Raw genomic sequence first — 19,078 nt, forward strand, 5'->3', positions numbered from 1 at the left:
CTGTATGAACTTTAAACTGAAGTTAAACGTACATCCTAGGAAGTTCCTACCTTCGCCCTGGGCCCATCTCTGCACAGCCAGCACCCCTGATGCCCCTTTTCTTCTACAGGGACTCTGCACCCAAAGGAATCGGACGTGGGTAAAAACTGAGAGGACGCATCACGCAAGCGGCGAGGGGGGCGTTCCCTCTGGATCTGCACCGGAAGTTGCACACGGTCTGATGTCTTGGTTTCACTGATTCAATAATTCCTGTACTGAAGCACGAACTCTGCCAACCCCCAGCCCCCGAGCCTGGCAAGCGAACTATGTCTCTTCATAGACAATCAGGAAAGAACCAACACATCGGAAAGATAATCGCTTTTAATTTTCTAAGTTTTCACTTACACAACATGATAAAGGCAGATTTATGCGACTTGATATGACATTTTTACAAAAAATGTCCCCCCAGCATCTGGGCAGTAGTATATAAATATTTACAATGAAAAAATAGGCAAGGAAAAAGGAAATCTTCATTGTTCAAGACAATTTCTTTCCAATGCTTCTCAGAATCTTGAAAATAAAATACTTCATTACCTTTCTTAGTCATCCATATTTACATGTTGATTCAGCTGATGGTTCAAGAAATCTAGGCGTAAGGATGTTTTGTCTACATCACTCCTGCTCTTTTTCTACGCTATTTTCCAAGTTATCTGAGAGTAAATTAAATATAAAAATGTAAACTTTGAAGGAAGAGAAAAAAAGAACACGTGTAAATGCACTGATAGAAAGGTCCTTACAGAGGTTAATATTTTACAACACTAAAAACCAAAATAAAATGCTCTCTATATTTCTTTAGTAGGGACATTTGGTTTCAATGTAATTTGATGACATTAACAAAAATTGCCTCTGAAGAGGATGCCAAGGAAACAGCAACGATGTTACCATCCTAACTGATGAATATCCATCACCCTAATTTTCTCTAAAAGAAACTGTGGTTTTTTTCAAAAAGTGACAAATATGAATTATATCACGGAGAGCTTAAAAGCCTCAACAAAGTGTGGTACCTTTTAAATATGAAGACTTTGAAAAATAAATTTGAATAGTGCAAGCCAGCCTATTTAACGTAGTGATATTACAAATATATTCAACTCCAACGTAGGAAAGCACGACTCTGCCGCCGCCCGACGCCAGGCTGTCGAGGTTGCCAGGATCGAGGGCAGCAGGCGGTCCCCGAGGATGCGATGCGAGCGTTTCCATGACGACGCCTCCAGCGGTACCTGCCGCCCTGAGGCAGGGCCGGGGCCTCACGTGTGGGAGCTGCGCCGGCCCCTGGCGCCCAGGGACACGCGGAGTCGCGGCTCCCGGGCGCGGTAATGCTCGTTGAAATCCAGCCTGAAGCTCAGGAAGCGCAGGCTCTCATCGGGGCTGGTCGTCAGCAACACCAGGAACTGCTGCACGATGCCCTGGAGAGACGCAGGGGACACACGCCCATCTCAGGTCCAGGAAGGAACTGCCCACACAACCACCCCGCCTTTAACCCCCTCCGGGGTTATTTCCACCAACACCCACCCTAGCGGTTGTCCCCGGGACCAGAGTTCACCCAGTCAAGGGCAGCCCCACGGGGAAGAGATGCCCATTTCCACAAATGCAAATTCACAACAGTAATTTCATGGAAAAGAACTAACCAACAGATTTTTCCTTTCTGTCCTTAAGTTCTACAAGAATGAGCAAAACAGCAAAGCAACTGGTGGGAAAACATCCTATTTTTAAAATTTTGAATAGATAACTTCAGTGTGACACTTTTCATCTTTCACATGAGTTATGAAAGAGTATTTAATCATACAGCCCTGATGGGAGGACAAATTGAGAACACCAGGAACAGACACGTGATGTAAACCATGGCTCGGGGCCCCGGTGCCTTTGGGGGTGTCGGGCTGCGGCTGCCCCCGAGGGCGGGCAGTGCGGCCACATCACCTCCTCATTGGGGGGTTTGCAAAGACGACGACAGGGTGTGAGAGACATTCACTCAACTTTAACAGAACGGAATTCCCAACTGCTTCAGTCCGGGCTGAGTCACTGAGGACACCTCCCATCCCTGCCAACCCCCCGCCCGTCTCACGTCAGCTGAGCGTCACCTGCTCAGGGGAAGCGCTCGGCAAAGCTCTGATCGGCAGAGAAAAGGTCACCGACACACCCTTGTCCATCCTTCCCGAACTCTCGAGGTGGACACTGCCCCCCACCCTTGCTTCTGGTGGAGCTCCTGGGAGCTGGGACGCGTGCAGACGCGTGTATGCGACACTAGTCACTTTACACTGAGCGAACACACTGCCTGCGTGCATGTGCGCGTGTCACCATCTCTCTGGGTAAGGAGGACTTGGGAGAAAGTCCCTAAGGAACCACGCTGCTCAAAACACCGCCAGGGCTTCTCACAAGCGTGAAACTGAAACATGCCGAAGAAGGACGCCTCCACCTGGACACATGAGGACATGCCTTCCCGCGGGGCCGGGCCCAGGGCCGCTCACAAGCAGCAAAGCACGGATGGCTGTTAAGACTCTATAGTGTTTCAGCCACCGACACAAGGAAGACAGCAAAGGACTTACGTGATCAAGAAAGGAAGTCTGAACGGCAGTGATTTACAAAGATCAAGGCTGTAATGTTAAGTAATGCTGGGATTACATTAAGATTACTTTTTAAAAACTGTATTAACTCTACCGGGAAAACATGTAACCACCACTGTCCTTTTAGAAATCAGCACTTGGACACATTTTAAGTTACTGAGTACTCCTCTGCAGCTGGGCAACCATCTTAACAGCACGAACGTAACCATGAGGCACCCATTTCTGAGAATTATGAACCCACACCACATATAGGACCTGGGTCAAGACAGCGCATCATCATCAAAACACCTGCCCAATAGATGTATTTTTGCATTGGACATAAACCAGTCATTACCACCATTTATGAAACGTGTTTTCAACAGAAAGGTAACAGGAGGCCAATGCCAAAGTGAGCCCACTTACAAAAGGGACAAACTTACCCCTTAGTTATGCAGAAGAGAAATTCAGAACTAAAAAGTATGAGGACCTTGGGAAGCAAACTAGATGCCTAGGGAACAGGGTCGTGGCGTTTCAGTCAGAATTCGGAACCAATGAATACATGGCACGGAAACATAAGTTTTCAAGGTCTGGGGTTCAACGCCTGATTTGTCTAATTAGTTACCAGAACTGAGGGGAAGAACTCTTCATAAAATCTTTTCATCTCTATTTCCAGCACTAACATCACCTTGAGAAACATGAAATCAGAAACCAGACCCTCAAGAGAGACAAAGCGGAGCAGAGCGTGTGGCCGCCGCCGCCCAGCAGCCTGAGGCCCGTCCCGCACGCTCCCCACACGCTCCCCGCACGCTCCCCGCCTGTCCGCAGAGGAGGGGGCCGCAGAGCCGCACCCACCAGAGCAGCCATGGGAAGGAAGGGCCACCAGAGGTCGGACAGCACTGAGGGCAAGACTCCCACCCAGCGGCAGAGGCTGGACCGGCTGGAACGACGCCCCTTCCGTCATCTGGCATCGAGCGTCAGTTACCGTGACGCGGGCGGCACCCTGTCGCTGGACACGCACCTGGTAGAAATGCGTCAGTATGCGCAGCTGCGAGCACAGCCTTGGTATCGACTCCTGGAACTCCCGGACCCTCTGGCTCTCCTGCTCTTCTTCTGCGGCCGTCACCCCCCACTGGCCCTGAGAGTGAGAGAGAAGCAGACGGGTTAGACTCCGGATGCAAGACGCTGGGGGGCGGGGCTGAGGTGCGTGTTAGTGGCGGGGCGCTGACTTCCACCCCTCTGTGCCGCTGGAAACGTCCATGGTCGTTTTCTGATGCCAAACTGCTCTCTAGCTTACTTTTTTCAATTAATAACATACCTTGGAAGTATTTTCCATCAACACACATGAGTACCGTAGAACTCCCTCACTGTTCTTAGTAATGTTCATCAGCCCCAGTGTTAACATTCTGTGACATCCCACAATTCAGAGATTCCTCACAGCTCACCAGTCTTCTGCTATTAGAAGCAATGCTGTAATAAACAGCCTGTATCTGTCCGTCATTTTGGACGTGTTTCAGTGCAGATACTTTACGTGTCTGTAAACTGAACCCGACGGTTCAAAGCACTGGCACCCTCACATGTTGCATTAACTCCTGACTTGAACGGGAACGGTTCTTACCGTTTCCCGTAGCCGTGATGCGTGTAAAAGACTGTTCTCGATCACTGGTGAAGCTGACTAGCTGCTTTCCAGCCAGCACACGCAGGAATTATCACAGGATCATTTCTTATCAATCAACATGGTAAATTACACGAATAGACCTCTTGAACCCCTGCATTCCTCAGATAAACCCCAGTCTTGGTGAATTATTCTCTCAATATTCTGTTAAATGTTTCCACTGTATTTTCTGTAAGACTTTTTCCATCAACACGCACAACCTAGGTCTGGTATAAAGATTCTCGCATCTGGTGTCAACTTCACAGAGCTTCCCAAGCAGGCTCTGGACACTTCCCTCCCTGTGACTTAACTGGCGCACGAGCACAGAGCTCTCCACGCCGCCGAGGTCCGGCCGCTCCCTTTCCTGTGGCAGAGCTGCTGATAAGCAACTTTGCTCCTTGCTGAGCCACTGCTCTGCCTAGAATTTGCCCTCTGTCCAGAGAAAGCCCTTCATCTCCCTCCCGTGTGCAGGCTGACTTCACGGGTCCGAGCCAGACAGCAGGCGGCATTTCCGCACCGCCTCGGTGTGTCTGTCTTCCCCCCACGGCCTCCCAGGAGGTGCCCGGCTTGTTCTGCTCCCCCTGGGCCGGGGACGCCCTCCGTCCACGCTCACCCTCATCTCACCGGGGCCCACCTCCTGCTGCCCGGCCACCTCTGGGTTTCGCTGCTTCCCCAGCGGCTTCAGCGGGCGTCTGGGTGGCTCTCTCCCCGTTTATTTCCGTCGGCATGAGGGTTGCGCATTTTCAGAATCGCGTCCTGGGGCTCCGCGGCCTGAGAGACACAGGCCACCTCTAGCGCCCCTCCGGCCCTCCCTCCGTGGCGGGACCTCACCGCAACCCCATCTTCCATCACAAGCTGGCCCTGTCCTCTCTACTGCCTTGTGATCTCGACGGCAAGCTGCTTCCCTCTGGACAACTTCAGTGCCCGGTGCGTCGTCCGTCCTTTCCACTCTGTCCTGTCTCTTCTGTCTCAGAACCTCCCGACCAAGCAGGTCTGCCCAGACGGCGAGCAGGTGACGGGTCCAGAGGGCAGCCCCAGCCCAGAGGTTACCCAGAGGCCTCTCCTTTCATGCGGTGGGCTCAGCCCCGCTGCCTCTGTTGACAGGACAGACACGCCTGGTCTCACCGTCATCTCACCAGCGAGACGCTTTCCGGTCTCCCTGACGGTGGTCGTCTTTTACCACGTGGTCTGTGTTTCTTCTGACAACCAGGGGCTTCTAAGTCTGTTCAGCGGCTGCCTTTAAAAGGACAGCTTCACACAGTGGGCCGTCCCTGTGCTCTATTTCTTCAGACAGCGTTAACCAGCCTGAGCGTGAACGATGAGCACCCCTTCTTGCGGCCTGATTTTAGGAGACATTATTTCCATGTCCGTATCTTTTAATGTATGTACACCTGTTTTACTTACTTCATGAGCTTTAAAAAATACCTCTTGATGCTGGGTTTTAAAAGATGAAGTAATTACTAAACTTATATTACTTTCTATCCTTTCCCTGCCACCTTTTGTCTTTTCGAACACAATTTTTAAATATTCTGTTTTACTGTAGTACATACATATAAAAAAGCACAAGAACTCTAAGTGGATAGCATGATGCAGTGTCACAATGTGGTATACGCGTCACAGCTGGGCCGACATGCACGTTCACGTCAGCAGCACAGCGGCTGCGTCCAAACACTTTGTCTTGTACTTGCAGCCAGGTAACGATTTTACATAGTTAAATTCAATTTTGTTTTATAAATAAAAGCTATTGCTAATAATTAAAAGCAAAAATGAAACCAATTAATCTAACTGGGTACTGAGCCGGTGGCAAAACCTTACGGGAATAGCTATTTCAGGGAGGCCACCTTGCAGGAGCCAACACGTGGCTGGGAAATCGCATGGCTGCTGCACTGTGGGGGGAGGGTCAAGATGCCTGTTCTGAGAGAGTGGTGTGTACAGGTGTGTACAGGTGTGTACAGGTGTGTGGGGGGCAGGTGGAGTCAGAGAACAAAGAGCTGGGTGAGCTCCTGCTAGAAAACAAGATTTCCAATTGTGAGACAGAAAAAAGAAGAAAGAAAAGGACTTTAGCCCTAAATTTGAATTGAACATATTATCACACACGGTTTTGAGAAGTGGGAAGAAAGCAGAAAACTGAGGGCAGGGACTGAAGGAGGAAGAGGCGCCCGGGAGCCCTTGCCCAGCAGCAGCAGTGCAGATCGCTGCGGCAGGGGCGGGCAGAGGCCCCCGACCAGGCGCCCTGGGCCCTCCGAGCCGTCCTGCACAGCCCCTCCAGCCTGCGGGGGCCTCAGGTCTGATGACAGTGCGCAGATCACCCTGCCTCGCGAACGTTAACCACTCCTCGGGTACGCTCGCAGCTCTCGCCTCTCCCGCGTATCCCGAGCACGTCTGAACAAACACGCTGAATAACCTGCCTTATCAGGCAGATCTGCTCCGAGGCGCTGACAGGCAACAGTCTGGGGAGTGAGCCTGGGCGCCCCCAGAGCGCAGACTCCCAGCTCAGCGATTCCCCAGAAGGGCAGAGCTCTGGGCAAGTGGGCAGTTTGAGAAACCACGGCCATGGCGGGATTCACTGGACACTTAACAGCTGACATACACCAGCACATGAAAGTAAGGAGCTCCAGGGGAGTCTGTTTGTTTATTATCACTCCCGTTCTACAAACCAGGAAACTGGTCTCAGAGAGGTCAAGTCAGCAAAAGCACAAAGCTGGTGACGGGGTCGTGGGCCTTCAGTCCGCCTGGTGCGCAGGCTTCCTGGGCGGGCCCGGCCGGGAGGCCCCGGGGGCAGGGGGTCGCCAACTCTGACATTTCAGCCACAAACCCCTGCTCCCGGCAATGCAAACAAAGTGAGCAGTACACCCATCCCTAGAACACCCTGAAGGCACGACACGCACACGATGCGCTGTGTCCCTTCCAAGTTAACGATCCTCTAACGCAGACTGTAAGGGAATACTCAAAAATAAAACTAATCCAACCGCATCAACTGAGCAGTCTGTCACCACCCCAAGAATAAGCATCTTGAAAAAGTGAAAGACTGTACAGATTATATCCAATACAAGACATCCCATAAAGACTCAAACTCATTCAATAAATCTTTGTACTTCAAGGTCATGAAGGACATGAACCACTCAGTAAGGTGACTGAAAATAGCCAACGTGCACAAACCCGGTTCCCACGGGTACACATGTGCCCGCCAGCTCCACATGAGAGCGACGCAGAGTCAGGCACCACCCAGCGGAGACACCGACGCAGACGAACGTCTCGACACTTGACTGAGGAACGCTGGCAAGAGACCAGAGCTTCCCGTGAACTCTGCCCTCCCTGATTTTGAAAGCTGAGGACAGTGACGGTGCCCACTCCCTGTAAAAGAGTCCAGAGCCGCTCAGGACCCCAGCTGGACGCGGCTACGACCACAGCCTCAGCGACATTTCAGCGGCAGAGTCTGCTGCACTGGGAATCACTGCGGCAACAGCTCACCGTCTAAGCGGATGAGCCCAAGCCCACCAGCACCAGAACCATACCTCGGCTCCACGCTGCTGCTTCTTCTCCTCGAACTGCAGGCGCCTCTGCAGCTCCTCCAGGGCGGCTCTGTAGATGGCATCTTGAGTGTTCTGAAGCTCGATGATTTGATCAAACACGGCCCTCAGCTGGTTTAAAAGTGCCTGGGGAGAGAGGACAAGTTTTTTCTTTTCATGAACAGAGCCCCCAACACGCTTATTACTAAGTTTTTCAAATAAAATATTGACACTTAGTGAAATTCTCAAGGCGCTGTTTAGCTGTTCATTCATGCATCAGCAGACACTGACTGAACGCCCGGTCCTGGCAAATACGCGAATTCTGAATCTCCATAGCAACAGCAAGCAGTCAGAGCCCAGGCTCTCGCTGAATCACCTCCCATCCTCACTGAGACCCGGCAACCCAAGGTGCTGCCCGACTCCACGGTGTGGAGCGCGCAGCTGCGCCCGCAGCGGGACTGCTCGAGGATCAGAAAGCGAGGGGAAGGGATGGAAACACTTTTTTTTTGTTTCTGGTGGCACATACCAAAACCAGACATGGAGAATATGAGAGAGGAAATTCTTGGAAAAGTATAAAAAACAAATCCTGCAAGGTTTTTTAGAAAAAGGTATCATGCTTTACACCAGGAATGAAAGGATGGTTTTAAACCAAGGGCGACAGTGCGTCTCCCTAATTCACAGGGTTCCTCAGGGCACACACCTACCGCAGGTCATGCATTCTCTCTCCAGTGCGGCACGGAAAGGAGACCACAGCAGTCTTGTATGTACACCAAACGATATCCACGCACCATACACATCCTAACCCAAGGCTGTACGGCGAGCACCACGACACCGGCGGAGGGGAAGGGGCAGGGGGCTGAAAGGTAACATGAGAGCCAACACCCACGGGGTCTTTCGTGGACAGCAAGCAGTGCGCTCGGCTCAGAGCTGCCTGTTCCTGGTGGGGCCTCAGCCGTAACACAAAATCAAAACAAAAGCTGGAGACGACTTTTTAACAAGGATTTATTTCCTCTAGTTTGTTTCTTTATTGTAGTCAAATAAAAATTGACTATTTTTGGAGCTGGAGTGACTTACTGCTGTTTACTCCAAGCTAAGAGTGCAACATGTGCTTCTGTTGTCAGCAATCTGTTCAGACAGGGCGGCGACGGAAGTGCCTTCTGTGCTGACACCGGTTTGCGACAATTTACAGTGTGACTCAGGATTTCTCTCAAGAATGCACAAGCAGAAATTACGGAAATGTATACACACACCTGTCACAACCTCCAACTTCAAAATTACGTGTATCAAACAGCCTTGTTTTTCTTACTAAGTGACGTACGAAAAATACATTTAATTTATGTCAATAACAGACTGCCTTAATTTGTTTTATATATTGGGTTTCTTAAAAAACAAAAAACCCTCTAGTGATTACTTTAAATAAACCATCAAATTAAAAGTAAAACCCTCAGCAGACGGACCATTTCAGAAAAGATCATTAAGGCCTTCAGCAAACGACTCCTTCCATGAATTTAGCCAGGACCAACTCACACGTAAACATCTACTATCATGAGAAAATCACGTTACAGGCGAAAATATTTTCTCGCTTGGATTCTGTTCATCCCCGTAGACATCTTTAGCAGTGAGCAGCGTGGCCTCTAGCTGTTTACAATGGAACTTCCACATGTGCAAACGGGCAGAGACACCGCCACTGGCAGGTGCGTGTGCTCCTGATTCGCCAGCTTGGGGACAACCCCCAGCCCTTCACACGTTTTCTAAAAAGCGTTAGATCTAACGATCGTAAATCTCCCTGCAAAACACACACACACACACGATGACTTTTAATTGTTTAACAACAGTAGCAGCTCACATGTGCCAGGCACTATGGCGACGGCTTACGAGCAGCACGCAGTTTAATTCTCACAAATGTAGGGAAGAGAGAGGGGTGTCGTGCTCTTTCAAAACACGGGAACGCCGGGGTCAAAAGCTGAGAAGTAGGACGGAGCCTTAGGTCCACCTGCCCGCAGTGCCCCGCACTGTGCGAGTGGACAAGGACATGGTGGCAGCGAATGCCCGCAGCCCATCAGGTCGGGCCCTGGACACTCATCTACCTGGACTGAACATGAGCGTGTCAGCAGGCAGACCCCTGACAGGACCTGCCCACAGCGCCAGCCTGATACAGACGAGGTGCAGTGATCGAGGCTGAAAGCCCAGAGGTGTGCGCTTCCTAAGTTCTCCTTACGCTCCAAGTATTTTAAATTACTCCTGTGCCACTGTTTCAATATATTTATAGAACATTCTATATAGAAGCATCTTTGATCTGAAGCATCTATAAAGAAGCACACATGATCAATAATTCTCTAATAATGAAATCTGGCATATCAAAATACCTGTTTTCCCAGCCATGGATGGCTAACCAGATATACTAAAGAAATCAGACAAGTATAGCTGATTCACTTTGTTATACAGCAGAAACTAACATACCATTGTAAAGCAATTATACTCCAATAAAGATGTTATAAAAAATGATTAAAAAACAGCACTAAGATACAATTTCTCAGCTATCTATCACACTGGCAAAAATTTAAAAGTATGACAACATGTTCTGTTGGCGAGGCTGCAGGAAAACGGACTCTCACGCACCTGCTGCTGGGAGTGCAAACGCACACACGCTTCCGGCAAATATCTACTAAAGCGTCTACTAAAAAAGAAATCAGACGAAACAGCGTGTTCCCACAGAAGGACCCCTGCAGCGGGTGGAGGTTTAGTGGGAAGCAGCCCTCTGCAATCCTGAAATGTCTTTAAAGTCGCACACTTAACGTCAAAAATGTACTTGAAATTTTGCTTCCTACTTCACATTTGCCTCAAGTGAAAGCAAAGTGTTCCTTATTTTCCCAGATCTCTGAATAAAATCTAAGCTCCGGGAAGACTTGCCACATGGAACATGCAACTTTCAGCAGGGCCTACAGGAAGGAGTGTCAGCAAACAAGCAGGGGTTTATCCAGACAGCCTGTCCTGACTCTGCCGCCAGAGGCTCCGGAAGGCCTGGCCTCCGCCCACACCCCCTGAACTGAGGGATGGGCTCTGAATGCTTGTTCTCGCACTGCCATCCCTCAGGACGACTCCCCCCTGAGCAGCACGCGAGGACATCGCTGCCACCCCAGGAGGTGGATGGGCGCCCCCAGTCTTCATCCTTTCATGCCCAGTTCAAGGCACGTCCTCACCCGAGCACTACTGCTCCAACACTGAGGGGAAACATCACACTAACAGCAAGACTGTCCCGGCTACCAGGGCTGTGGCCGCACCAGGGGACGAGCCCAAGGGAAGGACTGGCTGACCGTCTGTTCTCGTCTTACCCTGGAGTCGGCATCCAGCAGACAGCGGGAGATGACGGTGTCCAGGAAGGCCTCGTGCGCGGCGATGATGTGGTCCAGGTCCTGGGCCTGCTGCACTTTGTTCCAAAGTTCGTCCCAAGAGCACTCAAGCACCTGTAAATGACGAGAGCCTGAGGGAGGCGCTGACGCCACGCTGGCGCAGCACCTTCTACGAAGCACAGCACGACGGCCTGAGACAAGATGATCTCAACCAGAATCGAGGGCTGATTCGAACGTACCTCAAATGTAATGTAATACTGCATCTGATGGATGAAATGGACCATCTCGGAAGCCAGAATGTGACAGTGGTGCAGCACCCCAGAGAATTCTGCAAGAGAGCCGGACACCGCCGTCGGACACCAGCACAGCCTGCCCTCCTGCACCTGCAAGCTGTCTTCCCCCAAACCCCCTCACTTTCACTCTCGACCCCTAAAGCAGGAACCCGCCTTTCCAGAGTCCATCTCTGTGCTATGTAAACACGTACTTAGCCACCCAATCACGCAGTGACAGATTACTTTACGGAATATAAGGATCTAACAAGAAATGGCATAAAATGAAATAACTGTATTTGAAAAGTAGAGAAATTCTGTTTTACAATGACGCAACATCTTGAATAAATATAAGCGCAATTGTATGGTTTCTTCACAGTCAGTCAGTCTGCCTACTGTGTGTGAGACTTTTACTATCCCCTAGCTATTTGGCGACAAAAATGGCATTTCCTTAAGTACAGAATGTGACCTTGTCACCTGAGAGAAGCATGAACTTGGAGGGGGTGGGCAGGGCCCAGACTCCACTCCTGTTCTTTGTGAGATTATAAAACCAGGAAAAGGCTGGAGGGTCACCAGGGAGCAGCATTCTCTGCTTGGACTTTTCATTTTTGTTCAGAGACTCTGCTGGACTATTATGGGATACTACTGTCCCTGAAGGCTCCATTGGGGGAATGACTTTAATATGGGTCAGACTGGACATATTTCTGTTACCGCTCCAAGGGCCTTCAATTAGCTACCTGGATAACTCACTTGTCGCATGCGGTGATCTGAGAAATCATTCTTGTCCCTTCCTCAAGGAGTAATGACGGAGCGACGTATAAACAGGTGTGAAAAAAACAACAGTGTGCTGTATACTTGAAAAACTACTGCCTTCTACAAGCTGAGGACTAAGAGACACTTGTGGGGATTCTGGCTTGTCTAACAGGCCCTCCTCGGCCAGGGAAGAAACAGCACGGCCACCTCAGAAGATCGGCACAGGCTCCAAAGCCTGCCGTCCCCCGTACCATCAGGAATCTGCAATCCATAATATGGTAAACATTCTTCTGAAAGACAGCTATAAGCTTCCTATTTCATTTGTAAATCCAGAGTGAAGGATGTACTTTTCCTACTAAAACCGAGGGCTAAGACTTCTAGTCTAGCACTCAAAGTCTATTTAACTAAAATGACTTTTCAATGTAAAAAGGCATAAGAACATGCTGTTTTAAGCCATATTCATCTGCATTATGGTTTAGGTAAGCTTCTCAGAGAAGTAACACCAGTGTGCAACTCCATCTGGGGTTTAACCAGAGCTGGAACGGCGTGCTGTCCCCCTCCCCGACGCCAGGCAGTCCCCCTGGAGAGCCGTCCGTGTACATTCAAACATCCCACAGGCATGCGGGAGCGTGCCAGTCCGATTCTCCAGATCTTTCTCGGTGTGATGGGATTTCTTCGTAGAGCGGCAAAGTTCCATGAAACGCTCTGTGATACGAAACAGTCTAGAAACCCCGTGTGGAAGGGTCTGTTTCTTTACTGTTCTTCATGTCATCACAGACCTCGGGTGGAACTTTCCCGGAAGCCCAGCGTCTCTGAGGCCTCGTCCAGCACAACCTCACCACTTCCGAGGGCACGGCTCTGCCCGCACTCACAGCAAACGGGGCAGCCTGTTTCCCAGCCTCGTGAGACGGGTCTGCAGTTTACACTAACCCAGCCTGACATTTTCCCACCAAAGAAAGTTTAAGATCGCAGGCAGAACGGTAGGTCTCATCCCGGCTCCCGGCGGATGATGTGAGAACGCTGAGCGCTGCCCGGGGGCCTGGGTCAGTGCAGAGGCAAGAGCACATCTGCGGCCACTTGCCAGCCTCCGGCTCCAGGACAATCTTCCACACATCAGGGAAGAAGTGCGACTCCAGGTTTCACTGCTCTGTGCAGTCTGGGTCTCCTCTAACTATCACCTAAGCTGAAGTCTTTTCCTCCTGCCCAGATCTGTCTTGGGCTGCAGATCCATTTACCCTTAAAAACATCTCACACAGGTGAGCCTGACCTGGCAGCCCAGCCCCGCTCCTCCCACAGTGCCCGGAAGCAGAGGCCCAGGGGTCCACCCTGGCCATACCTCCCACCCCACGGCTCTCAACCCCGAGGCTGCAGGCTCCCCGGGCTGCGTAACGCTTGCACACTGTCATGGTGGGCCAGTCTGCTGGCCTCCAAGCTCAGCCCTCGGGGCGGAGCCTCCCTGGCCCCTGCTGCACTGAAGTCACACCGGCTCAGTGGGCCTCGAGGCCCTTGCACCTGGCCCAGCCCCCCTTCTGAACATGCTCTTCTGCCGGCCCCCGGCCCTCCCCCACTCCCCACTCTTCCCGTCTAACGCACTCACCTCCAGATGCCAGCCCAGGTGCCCCTCCGTCCTATGACACCACCTGGTGGGGGTCTCCCTCCCGTACTCCCACAGCACCTGGTCTTCCCCACTTCAAACGACAATCAAAGCACTCTAAGTGCCTGCTGACACGTCCAGCTTGCCTGCGAGACAAGATGCTTCCTGACCACAGGGACCTTTCTGTCACATCCACCACTGGATACCAAGAACGGGCAGCACCGAGTAGGCCAATCATTATTTACTGAATGAATCATTTCGATCCTCAAACTTTAAGGAGACAATCTGCATCATCTATGTCTTGACTATTTCACTCACATCCTTTTCAAAAGGTTTCCGTGACCAAAGGCAAATTTGGCAACAATGGTAAAATGAGTGTTATTTTCTTCATAGTCTTCAAGTACTACCAAATGTATTTTCACTCTAGAAAAATTATCTGTTCTCCAGTCTGAAGGGAGCACGGAGGACAGCACCTTTAATGCACCCTCCTCCCAAGATAAAGCCTCTGAGAGTGAAGGGGCCCGAGGGCACTGCCTCCTGAAAAGGGATCTGGTGAAATAACCCACGCGGTAAAGCCTGCAACCCCTCTACCACCACAGTGCTTCCCTTCCCCACGGGAGAGAGCAAGCGCTCTGAGCTGACGGATTCGGAACTGCTCACTGCCCAGGTAAGGCTCTAACGACTATGAACCCAACTGATACGGAGACTGAATTCACAGGGTATACTTTGGTCCTTTAACTCCTAAAAAATACAACTTACACCTGAAACAGCCCTTGAATCTCTTTACCCAGAACCTTGAAAATACACTTAAAACATACTTAAAATAGAAGTACTTGTGTTTTTATAATTGAACCACAAATAACCATATAATTCTAAAACTTCCAAAAGCAAAGCAACATTCACCCGAGGTCCAATAAATACATAAATACAGCACCTCTCCCGCTGGACCAGCGCGGCGGCAGACGGCTTTACACACACCAAGAATGACCGTCTCCCCTCCGGCAGACTCAGGTGTGAGACGTTAGACCTGTCTGCAATCCTCTACTGCCCCTCAAGGCTGCGGGAGGGACTTCTGGGCTTTAAAATACACCAGCAGCTCTCACGGGCTTGACCCGTGTGGTGTGGACATCTTTCCCAGAAGCTTCTGCCCAACTGGAGATGCACTGGAAATAGCCTTGAGTGTTGTTAAAAATTACAAAAGTTTCTTTCCAAAAAATACCCTAAAACAATTTATTCACAATTTCAAAATCACCTCCTTCAACTTTTATCTACAGCTGAAGGGATGATATTTAAAAGTGACTTCACCAAATTACCCATGAGATTCATTTCTCAAGGCTATGGAGTCAAAGGACGTTGGTAAGACCCTGGGTCTTTCCTGTCTCCTGGGTACAAGACCTCTGGTCACCGGTCAGGGCCTCCTGCAGACACCGTCTGGCGTCCTCTGTCTACCAGGCAAGTGTGAGGACACCTGTCCACGTGGGGCTCCCCGAGGGATACTGGGCTGAGCGCTGCACAGATTCCATCCTGGCAACCCTTGAAGGCAAGTGCTGCCAGCCAGCCCCGACCCAGACGAAGCCTCTGAGGCAGAAGACTAAGAACCAGCCCGAGGCCACAGCCCAGAATCCGGGCAGAGCGCTAACCACTCAACCTAGCAGTCTGGCAAACAAGAAGAGAACACGTCACAGGCGTGTAATCACTGAGGACTACCTACTCACCCACGTGGACAGAAACGACAGACACAAAAAGGAACTTTCAAAGAGAAAAACATCTACTCATCTTTGGGCCACCGTTCCACTAAGTCTAGAACGCCAACTGTAAGATGAATCATTATCATATCAATCACCAAGAAAGGAAAACAAGTCCCGTGCCATCAGGGCAGCCGACCACTTCCCCTACCTCCTCCTCCTTCACTTTTATTTCCAACGAGGACCAAAACGGAGACTATTTTAACACCATTCTTTGGGGAGGGGAAGCTCCATGCACTCCCTGCCCCCAGGACACAAAGGCTGAGAAAGAGGCAGGAAGCTCATTTCCCTGTAGTTCTGTATTTGTCTATTTCATCTGTTAAATGTTATCTGAAATACACATTTAGTTGCCACTAATAGCAACAGTTTTTAGATTAACTGAATCTAACAAAAGAACTTCCATTTCTTTTTAAAGGAAAAAAATCTTTAAACCATTTCAGATCAATAATCTTTTCTGTCTAGCTAAATGGCAAATATATATAAAATGGGTTTAATCGGCTTGGCATACCATTATCAAACTCTCTTGCTCTGAGCAAATCATTTTCAGGTGTAACTATTTACTCCAAACAACTTATTTTGATGAATATTATTAAAATTATATCTGGGATGATGATCATGGATACTGTGCACATGACCAAACACACACGTGCATATGTAAAGGACTCCACGGGCTGCTTTCAGAAGCATTTTCTGGAATCTTCCTGTATTTTTGCCTCAGATTTATGGTTGGTGGGAAATTCCTAAATCTGCTGTGTTAAAAAGACTAACTACCTGGTTGATCTCTGTTCATCAAGTTGCCTGGCCGTTAATAACTAAAACACTTCCTTATAAGTTAAAGGCAAGAACGCTGCACTCCAACAGAAACATGGGCAAAAAAACAATTTCCTGAAAAAACAAACACAAATGACAAAAAAAAAGAAAGAAAGGAAAGTGTTTACATTCAAAGATAATTTAAAAAGCATTAAAAGGAATTAAAATGAACTTCCAGGGAATTCCCTGGTGGTCCAGTGGGGAAACTCCCTGGTGGTCCAGTGGTTAGGACTCCACGCTTCCACTGCAGGGGGCATGGGTTCGATCCCTCCTCAGAGAACTTAGATCTCGCATGCCATGGGGTGTGGCCAAAAAAATTTTTTTAATTCATACAAAACAAATAAATAAAATGAACTTCCATTTTCACCTATCAAACTGACAGTTTGTTTGAACATAATATCCAACAACTATCAACCAGTGACAGCTGTGCTTACGGGGATGTAAATTAAATTGGTACGAACTTTTCAGGTACAAACTTTCCTGAAAAGTAATCTGACAATATGTACCAACAGAGTCAAAATATAAACACTAACAAATAAAAGTATGAGTAAATGCACAGTAAACCTAAGATTCGTATCTGTTAAGCCAGCAATTCCATTTCCAATTCACCTATTCTAAAGAAATAGCCAGAGGCATATAAATATATATTTACACAAAGCTTATGGCATTATTTATATTAGTGGAAAAATAGTAAAAAAAAAAAAAAACTATATGCCCAACCGAAGAGGAAAGATAAAATGATATGTCCACAGGAGGCAATATTATGCTATTAAAAATATGTTAGAAGAAGTTTTAATGACAAGGGAAAAGGCTCAGTGAAAGAAGCTGAAACTGAACACGATACAATAGGATCAAGTTATGTTAAAATTACACAGAAAACTGATCAAATAAATGCATTAGTTATCTTCAAGTAGAAAACAAAACTCATTGCTGACTATTCAAAATAAGAGAAAAGCCAATTTGCATAGACACTGCTGATATCCAAATCAGAAAAACGTATCAGAACCAGCTAATACTTGGATCTGTTACAGAGCTCAGATTTCCCACAGCTAAAAATAATACAGTTGTTGGGCTTCCCTGGTGGCGCAGTGGTTGAAAATCTGCCTGCCAATGCAGGGGACACGGGTTCGACCCCTGGTCTTGGAAGATCCCAAATGCCGCGGAGCAACTAAGCCGGTGAGCCACAACTACTGAGCCTGCGCGTCTGGAGCCTGTGCTCCACAACAGAAGAGGCCGTGACAGTGAGAGGCCCGCACACTGCAATGAAGAGTGGTCCCCGCTCACCGCAACTGGAGAAAGCCCTCGCACAGAAACGAAGACCCAACACAGCCAAAAATAAATAACTAAATTTATATTAAAATAATAATAATAATACAGTTGTTTATTTCGAAAGGAGAAGAGTGATACAATGACAAATATCTGCACTGTGCTGAAATGATCTCGATCAGACACTGAGGAATATGAGACCCCTGTGCTCGCAGGGAAGGAGCGAGGGCAGGCCCAGTGGACACCTGGCAGGTGCACCGACCGTGTGACTTCCAACCGCGTGACTTCCGGGGAGGGCGGCAGAGGCAGAGCCAGGAGCCAGCACCTCCGCCCTCATCGACTAGAAAATGGACGCTGAAGGCATATTTACCGTCCACAACCACGAGAGGGTTTCAAAGAAAACGCCCCCTCTTGAGTCCTTCTCAGCTACTTCAGAGGGACCCTACCATTAATCGTCTCGAAGTGAGTCCGGAGGAAGCTCGGCCAGGAGCCTAAGAGCATCACGACCACTCGCCGAGTCCCGCCGGGAAGACAGAAAGCCTGGACGCCAGTAAAGCTGTGATTCCGCGTGTTACCACGTGGACAGGTACCCACCAGCCCCCAGCTTCTGGGGTGTCACAGTTCTGGAACTCTGGGAGCTGCCCAGGGAGGAGGCTCGACCTAGTAAACAAGCAGAGCTCATGCAGCCTTTCTGCAAACAACTGCTCCTCTTTTAGGAACTGCTTTCACCAAAGGATTAACAGTATGACCGTGTGGTTCTTCTCTGGAGACGTAATTTGTTGAAATACTTTCTCAAACGTTTTGACCAAATCACTTCCAATATAAAGATTTCAAAATTATTCATAATTCAAGTCACTCAATATTTATAACATTAAAATGAACTTGGGGCTTCCCTGGTGGCGCAGTGGTTGAGAGTCCGCCTGCCGACACAGGGGACATGGGTTCGTGCCCCGGTCTGGGAAGATCCCTCATGCCGCGGAGCGACTGGGCCCGTGAGCCATGGCCGCTGGGCCTGCGTGTCCAGAGCCTGTGCTCCGCAACGGGAGAGGCCACAACAGTGAGAGGCCCGCGTACCACAAAAAAAACAAAAACAAACAAAAACAAACAAAAAAATGAACTTGACTACATGACATGAGAGTTTTATTATAGCTTTTAACTGTAAAATATTGTAAAATCTTCCCATGTCCTGGTTTATGAACCAAAACAATATTAAAGCAATTCCCAAACAGACTTTAATTAAAACACTTAGTGAATTTTAAATGAGCCAGTGATTTATTAAACAGCTTTCTTTCCTTAAAGATTATTTTTTTAAAAAAAATTAAAGCACATATATGAACACTACATGATTCTAAAAGAAACTTCAATGTCTAAACAAACCTAACTTGACTCAATTTCTTTTCCTGATTTGCACTGAAGTCAAGATAAGCATATTACAAATGAGCCTCTTCACAAAAGACAAATCCAAAAGCACAAGAAACCACTTTTCAATTACGTTAAGAACACTTTTGTTTTTGCGAAGCTGCTAGAAACCAGGGGCCAGGCGGGGACACGCCCT

The 19,078-nt window shown here is 48.9% G+C and overlaps 1 protein-coding gene across 2 annotated transcripts in view; it reads right to left on the bottom strand.

The window, feature by feature from the left end:
- Positions 1–348: 348 nt before the first annotated feature.
- Positions 349–19,078, bottom strand: part of TUBGCP3 (tubulin gamma complex component 3) — a 60,640-nt gene continuing 41,910 nt past the window's right edge. For both annotated transcript variants that reach the window (XM_059995863.1, XM_059995862.1), the window contains exons 18-22: positions 11,326–11,414; positions 11,069–11,200; positions 7,743–7,883; positions 3,595–3,711; positions 349–1,442 (exon numbers count right to left, since the gene is read on the bottom strand). In XM_059995863.1, the coding sequence (XP_059851846.1) occupies positions 1,284–1,442; positions 3,595–3,711; positions 7,743–7,883; positions 11,069–11,200; positions 11,326–11,414 (638 nt within the window). In that variant the 3' untranslated portion in view covers positions 349–1,283. The remainder of the gene's footprint in view (positions 1,443–3,594; positions 3,712–7,742; positions 7,884–11,068; positions 11,201–11,325; positions 11,415–19,078) is intronic.

The sequence above is a fragment of the Delphinus delphis genome, chromosome 18 (genome assembly GCF_949987515.2).
Source record: "Delphinus delphis chromosome 18, mDelDel1.2, whole genome shotgun sequence".
NCBI lineage: Eukaryota > Metazoa > Chordata > Mammalia > Artiodactyla > Delphinidae > Delphinus > Delphinus delphis.